Source organism: Budorcas taxicolor, chromosome 5 (assembly GCF_023091745.1).
Source record: "Budorcas taxicolor isolate Tak-1 chromosome 5, Takin1.1, whole genome shotgun sequence".
Lineage (NCBI taxonomy): Eukaryota > Metazoa > Chordata > Mammalia > Artiodactyla > Bovidae > Budorcas > Budorcas taxicolor.
In genome coordinates this window covers 41,265,376-41,273,000 of record NC_068914.1, presented here as the reverse complement: position 1 = coordinate 41,273,000, position 7,625 = coordinate 41,265,376, and the positions used below count along the sequence as shown (strand labels likewise).

The following is a 7,625-nucleotide window of genomic DNA, read 5'->3' as shown; positions in this document are numbered from 1 at the left end:
ATCCTAAAAATGTACGATTTGACAATTCACAGTCTGAAAGTAGCAGAACAATTACTTAAATTAGCTACTGGTTTTGTACCTATTATCCCCATATAGAAAAACAAAACATAAACCTAGGCATTTAAAACATTTTAGTAACATGAACATAAGAATATTAAATCATTAAAGAAAAGAAATGAATGTAACATCAATCAATTTTACCCAGTGTAAGAAAAAAATGTAAGCTTTATTTTGGTAAGACATTTCAGATTCCCTCAGATCACAGCATACCAATAAGCAAAACATACACATACTGATTTTATATTACATGTCAAGTCCTGAATTCCCAATCCCAGGAAAGCAAACTGCAGAATACTAGTGCTGATAACAACTATAGGTAGTATTTGAAACAAAAATAAATGAGTTTTCAGCACTTAAGTGTAATGAGGCTTTAATCAAAGAGAGACTTAATTCCACAGGGCGTCTTTTTTCAACAGTAATTAATTCATTCAAGTCTGATTTCAAGCTCAAGTGACAGTGTTATGTTTGAAGCAATTGAGAAAAGGCAATCAACACGTAAGTGGTATAATACAGTATGTACTAGATTTGGGAGCAATCTCTAACTGCATTCAATTTTTAGACCTTGTTTTGGAGTCTAATTAAAGAACTAGAGCTCTGACCCCACTTGGAGGAATGCAGTGAAATTGCTGTCTTGGCACAAAGGCACGTTGCAACATCGACGCTCTTTAATCAACTTGTCCCACACTAACTGATTCTCCAACAGCATACTTCCTCCTGCTACAACTTTGAGGAACACACAACTTTTACCAGAAGAAAATTCTGTACTTCCAGTTTTAAAAAGCAGACAATTCTGTGGAGGCAACCATTTGAATATCTGAGTATACACACTGAGGTTTCTGCAACTTCATGCCGTAAGAGAAGTTTTGATTTCAGAAGTATCATTTCATGAACCCAGCATCAAATATTTACACAATACATGTTTCATACAATATAATTTTAGAAACTTCAAGTGGCATAAAATTTTTATCAAATTCAAGTTTCCAGTGATCTTAAAAGGCAGGTTACAACTGTTTTTGATCAACTGAAATATCCAGTCATGGTTATTATCTAGAAAATGCTAAAGTTATGTGAAAAAATTTAGTCAAAAAAATGATTTTCAACCTTTCAAATATGCACAGCTAAACAGAAAATAAGAGGTTTGTCTGGCATATGAGTAATTAACATCAAGGAGCTTTACAACCCTCAGCTGCTATTAGAAACTATTTCAGGTTTTACATAATTTCCACAGTCTTAATACCACTATTTTCATTCAGATAAAAGAAATGACCTTTTGAAGTCATTGACATCAGAAATGACACTTATGGACAAGAATGATAACTAGAAGCTGGTGGAAAATGGGTCTTAGCAGTGTCTCTCCAAGTATGAGGAAGGCCATATAATCAACATACAATAGATACAATAGTTTAATGGGTACTTTTCTGTTTCCCTCTTAGCCACAAAAAACGAATCTCTGCTCAAAGCAGTCACACTTGAGAATGCTATGGGGTCTGCATACGATTTTCCCTAATCACCCAGACCTTGAAATCCAAGTATTTCAATGAAAACTTTTCTCTCATTTGCATGAAGTCTGAGTCACTTTATGTAACCCACACTAAAAGTGGGTTATCTTAACAATGTGTCTTGTTATCTTTATTATTCTTAACATGACAAGGAAAAAAGCTCCAGCTGGAACTTCAGACAACTCAGAAATATGTACAAAAAAAATTTTTAACACAGTTCTTTAGATTTTCAAGTAAATGCACCCAAATCAAGTGTTATCAAGCTGCTAACTAGCAGCTACAACTAATGAACCATTTAAATCAGGTTGTAAATGCCTGCTAGACTGTGTTTACAAAAGCTTCTTCTTGTGAACTATAAGGACTGGAGTGTTAGACTCCACACACTAGCTACTTTCATGAAGGAATTCTGTTGACCAAAGTTTACCCTAAAGCCGATTTTCTCAACTCCTTCCACTGCCCCAAATTGTTCAAACACATTTTACGGTCCAGAAGAATATGAAGCAGGGTGTTTTATATGGCACTGTATCCTTTCAGAAACCTAACATTTCAGTGAACTGGGAGACTTTCGCCACATACTCTGTGTATTTACAGGTACTCTTCTATCTGCGCCGCATAATCTATACTGTGAGCAAGTGTGTTGAGTCAAAGGATAAGCTGAAACGCTACACTGTGACAATATATTCACTAGAGAGTTAGCATAACTTAAAAGGAAGGCATATTAGTTGTTTTAGTAATTCCACTGTTTTTGTTGTATGAGCTTAACATTTTTTTTTCTTTCTTTTGATTTTGCATTTCTGAGAGAGCATCTTTTATTTTTAAGATGTGTTTGAGAGTATAAAGAATATGCCAATACAACTTAATATAAATATAAATAATATATAAGCAATCTATACGGCTACACATAAACAGGTCCAGGTGTCAGACCACTGACGTTGTACTTTCGGGATTCACTCGAATCAGTCTGGAGGCATTTCTCAGGTCCTGGAGTTGCTTGGCAGGTTTCCCCACACCCTCCTCAAACCTTTTTTCCACCACGGGGAGGACTGTTTCATACAGAAAGGATGCGTTCTGTCTGATAAAAGCCTTCTTCTCTGGATCTTGCTCACACCGAAGGCTGTAATCCACATGCTGAACAGCAACCAGAATGATCTCCACCAGGCTCTCCAAAAGCACCATGTGCAGCTCTGGGAAATACAGCTTCAGTGCCTCTTCTAAGAAGCCCATGGTCTGCTTGGTGAAAGCAACCACTGTGTAACTCAGGTTCACCCAGCAGTCATCCCCGGTGTACTGCTCAAAGTTACTCACCCCACAGCTCTTCATTTCCTCTTTGAGTTTCCCCAGGGCCTCTGGAGTCATCAAGTTCATCCTCCTCCACATCTCCTCGGAGTTGCGATGCTTAGTGGCTTCGATGATGATTTCTTTGTAACTATGCAAGGCTCCTTGGATGTCCTTCACCAGAAGGGCGTGGACGATGAAGGTGAGGTCGAGTCCGATGTCGCCCAGCTGCTGACAATGCTCCTTCGCCACTCTGACGCACTCGGCTGCGGTGGAGAGGCTCTCCTTACTGTCGAACACCTGCTTGCTGAAAGCATCCACGAACATGCCCATGGCTGACCTCGCCCAGACGACAAAGGCAGAGTAGCAGCCACTGTCGGTGCCTGCAAAGTCGGTCTCAAATTCCCTGGCCGTCTCCAGAAGGCTGGTAAAGAAGACGTGGCACAACTTATGAATGTAGAGTAAGGTGGCCCCTTCAATGCGAAGCTGGCGTATTGCAGCGTGCACAGCTGCCGCCCTGTTTCTCAAAAACAGCTCACAAGCCTTCGTGCACTGGCCAAGCCGGATTAGTTGAGAAACTGCCCTGCGGGTCGCCTTGGGACCACCTCTCAGGGACCGATCCGGGGAGAGTTCAAAAACTAGTACCTCGGTGAGCTGGCGGACACGCTCATCCACTCTCGCCCTTAGTTCTTTTACAGGAGGTGGGCTGGGCTTGTCTTCTAGGTAATGGTTCAATTTATCCAGGAGGTCAACGGCACCTTCAAAGTCCCTCTGGGCAATACAGACATCCAGGTCTTCAGGCAATTCTTGGATCCATTCCATTGAGAGGTCCACCTTCTCTTCTTCTATCTCGGGAACAGCTGGTTCGTCGTCGTCTTCGTCCTCAAACGGGTTACTGGCCTTGGGGGTCACTTGAGGTGGCCCACGAGGGGCCGCTGCCTCCTCCTGTTCCCTGCGTCTTTTTTCACTGAGGGCCCTCTTGGTTTCCTCCAGCACTTCCAGCCACTCCCGTTTGATTTTTGCATTTTCTGCCTGAAAAATACGGCTCTCGGGAAACATTAACAGCTTGAACATGTCCTTCATGGGTGGGTTGTCCTTGACATTGACCACAGCCAAACCATCCAGGGGATAGAGGGCGTTGTAGCGATACATTCCCCGCCGCTGTGGCAGCCAGGTGGCCACCAGCAAACAATCGTTCATGAGAAAGCCGTGCACCCGCTGGAGCTGGGCCATGTGGTCCGCCTCGTATTCCACCAGGTCACCATTGTACACTAGGTACTGTCCCGGCGTCTCCAGCAGGTGCCTGCAGCCTTCCACCTTCTCAAGCAGGGTGGTGAGGGTTCGCTGCTTTCCTTCCTCGCCTGGCCCAGAACCGTCCCGGGAGGCGCCACCGGGGCTGGGGAAAAAGCCGGTCTGGCCCCGGAGCTGGTCGCGGCCTCCCGCGCCACCTCCTCCCTCCTCCCCTCCAGAGGCGGCGGCGGCGCCCGCGGCAGCGGCAGCGGGCAGCAGGGTAAGCGGGATGCTCTCCAGGCTGCTCTTCTGCTCCGTCAGCAGGTGGCTGAGCTGATACATCTCGCTCTCCAGGTAGGAGATCTCACGGGCCGTCTCTATGAACTGCCGGTAGTTCTGGTAGACGTTGCGCTTCAGGTTCTGCGCCGTCTCCTCCGCCAGCGCCTGGATGCGCTGTCGGTGCTCCTGCAAGTCCCGGTCCCCGTCCGACTGCTGTGAGAGCTGCTTCACGTACAGCCGCGCCTCGAAGCCGCCCGACTCGAGCTGCCGCCTCAGGCGGCTCGCCCCACTGTCTGACATCGCCATCGCCATTGCCGCCCGGGCTCACGCAGCCCCTGTCACTACCGCCGTGGCCGGTGCCGCCGCTGTGGAGGCCCACCCAAGCCGGGACAAACTCCAGGGCTAAGGAAGCCGGATGGAAGAGAGACGAATACGCCTGCGCCCGGGTCTGAACTTCAGTCACTGCGCCTGCGCAAGGGGCCGAGTGCCGACGATGCGCCTGCGCAGGAACTTCAGGGGCCTAGGGCTCCGACGCTGGAGAAGCTATTGCGGAAGTGAGTGGAGGGCGGGGCAGACCGATGTAGGTACTAAGAGGTGCTACGCATGGGCGGAGTGTGTCGTTGGTGTTTGACGTTACTCGCGACCCGTGAAGACGGTAACCAGGTATCTGAAACCTTCAACCCTAGTTTTGAGCCCACTAGGTGGTGTCACGCTTAGTTCTTTTTTTTTTTAAGGCCCAGAATCTTGACTTCGGCGTTTGGGACAAGCTAAGCTCTCGTTCTCGAGCCCGTTTTCCCTGAGTCTCGCGAGATCGGCGAACTGACCAGAAAGCCGGTATCGCCTAGGCGCGCGACCGGGCCCTCAGACCCCCCAGGACCTGGAGTCACCCACTCTGGACCTCAGCAGCTATGGATGAGGACCTGGTTTTGGCACTACAGCTTCAGGAGGAGTGGAACTTGCAGGTCTCGGAGCGCGAACCGGCCCAGGAGCCCCTGTCGCTGGTGGACGCGTCTTGGGAGTTGGTGGACCCCACCCCTGACTTACAGGCCCTGTTTGTTCTGTTCAACGACCGTTTCTTCTGGGGCCAACTGGAGGCGGTCGAGGTGAAGTGGAGCGTGCGGATGACGCTGTGAGTCCCGAGCCCCACTGGGGACGGGGCCACCGGCGGCCCTTCTGTCTCCCCTCGCGGTTTTGGCGGCGTTAGCTCGGGCTCTGGATTTGGGGCAGGCGGCCCCACAGGGATTATCTTCCTTCCAGCCCCTTCCCTTCTCACTTTAAACGACTTTAAGAAAGCCCCGTGGCCCATCCCGCGACGGTTTGACTTGTAAGGGGCGCAGTGAGAGAAAAGTGTGTTTCTTTGAATCTCACTTCACTAGAAAGGGCTTCCCTGGTGGCTCAGACGTTAAAGAATCCGCCTAAGACCTGGGAGCCCTGTTTGATCCCTAGGTCGGGAAGATCCCATGCAGGAGGGCATGGCAATCCATTCCAGTATTCTTGCCTGGAGAATCCCATGGACAGAGGAGCCTGGCGGGCTCCATACAGTCCGTGGGGTCTCAGAGTCGGACACAACTGAGCGACTATGCACACAGCACAGTCCAAAGCCCTTAACGGTTACTAAAAAGCGAGTTAACGCTTTTCTGATTTGTCTTATGAGTGTGCTTTAGGACCCAGATGAGAGAAACAGCCAGAATCTGTCCAAGAGAGAGTGCCAGGGACACACTGTGTGGTGTACTTAGCAGTGAGCTCGGGAGTCTTGAGTAGGGAAGGGGCTTATGTTCCCATATTTCTGGATCCAGGGGATCTAAAGGGATGCCTATAAAAGGATCCTTTTCTGACACTCCAGGTTTGAGAAATTCTGATTTGAGATAATGTACCCCGGTATATGAACGGAGTTAACAAGTAAGTCTAAGAAGTCGTTGTGTACCACTGTACTTGTTTTTGAATTGATACAAAGCATCCAAAATAAGAGAGAAGATATGATACAAAGTTGTGTGTTTAAAGTATCGATCTCTTTCATATAGGATTCCATTATAATTTTGGGCATATGCTAATGGAGATCTGGTCGTTAGCACTACAACTGATTGAGCATAGCTTGTAGGGAGGAGACAGGAAGCAGCAAAATAGGATTATCTTCTTCAAGCTGTTATAGCCTGGTGAGGGAAGCCACTACTCCGATGAAATACAAATATCTCCCAACAAAGTGGGTATACTCTCAAGAAAGCCATTCTTCATAGAGTTCTCTCAGTCTGAACTGTCCAAGAACAGTGAAGGATTTTGCTCTTTCATTTCTATTTTCCTTTTGTGTATATTTGGTGATTAACAATTTTTGTGGTGGTTGTTTTCCAGGTGTGCTGGGATATGCAGCTATGAAGGGAGGGGTGGAATGTGTTCCATCCGTCTCAGTGAACCCCTTTTAAAGCTGAGACCAAGAAAAGATCTTGTGGAGGTATTCTTTGCATAAATCTGATTCTTAGCTCAGTAATTTAGAAACAGTTATTATTAGACTGCTGTAAATTAACCTGTACATGTGGGGAAAAAAAATCAGTTTTCCCTCACTGCATACTTTTATTGTGGGGCAAATAATGATTACCTTATATTCTTACAGTGTTTCAAAGTTGGAAGCTTTCGGGTATGTTAGCTACTTTGATTTTTACAACAGTCCTGTTTATATTCAGTATGTGTTATCCTTATTTTTATAAATAAGATAAGGTTCAGATAGACAAAGTAGTTGGTTTAGAAGCAGCCAGAAAGTTAAGATCCAGATCTTTTATTGATACACGCAAATTTTGATTCTCTTCTGTTCAGCCACCATGGTGTCCTCCCATGACATATAGCTGAGCTGGCAGAACAAACCAGTGTGAGGGCACACTTCATATCTGGAGATGGTGATCGCTTCTAATAGCTGAATGAAGCAGTAGGAGCCCACAACTGTGTTTAGTTGAGTCCAGTAGTTGCCTGAAAATCCTCAAGATATTCCTGGTGTGAGTTATCTTGCTTCAGTTGTATCATTTGAAATGTATGCACGAGAGCATAGGTGGTAGAGGTTGGATGGGAAATAAGTTAAAACATGCCTAGAAATATGCTGTGTAAGGATAACAAAAAGTAGTGGTTTCACAACAATGTGAATGTACTTAGCACTACTGAACTGTACACTTAAAATAGTTAAGATGGTAAATTTTGTTACATTTTTTTTAAATCACAGTTTTTAAAAAAATAGCTACTAAATGTTAAAGTAGTACAACAGAAATTATAAAAAAGAAACTAATAAAGGGACAAAGCCCA

The 7,625-nt window shown here is 45.9% G+C and overlaps 2 protein-coding genes across 3 annotated transcripts in view; one reads left to right on the top strand and one right to left on the bottom strand.

The window, feature by feature from the left end:
* Positions 1–2,477: 2,477 nt before the first annotated feature.
* Positions 2,478–4,791, bottom strand: EXOC8 (exocyst complex component 8). Its single transcript, XM_052640963.1, has one exon. It carries the CDS (start codon positions 4,653–4,655, stop codon positions 2,478–2,480), a length of 2,178 nt encoding a protein of 725 aa, XP_052496923.1. The 5' UTR covers positions 4,656–4,791.
* Positions 4,792–4,903: 112 nt separating this feature from the next.
* Positions 4,904–7,625, top strand: part of SPRTN (SprT-like N-terminal domain) — a 44,512-nt gene continuing 41,790 nt past the window's right edge. The window contains exons 1-3 of one of the 2 annotated variants that reach the window (XM_052639343.1): positions 4,904–5,006; positions 5,078–5,472; positions 6,690–6,789. In XM_052639343.1, coding sequence (XP_052495303.1) covers positions 5,252–5,472; positions 6,690–6,789 — 321 coding nt within the window. In that variant the 5' untranslated portion in view covers positions 4,904–5,006; positions 5,078–5,251. Of the gene's footprint in view, positions 5,007–5,049; positions 5,473–6,689; positions 6,790–7,625 lie in introns of those variants that run through there. The other variant, XM_052639344.1, reaches the window with a different exon arrangement.

Excerpts from the sequence above, each read along its gene's own strand:
- EXOC8 (XM_052640963.1), bottom strand. The coding sequence starts at position 4,655 with ATGGCGATGGCGATGTCAGACAGTGGGGCGAGCCGCCTGAGGCGGCAG.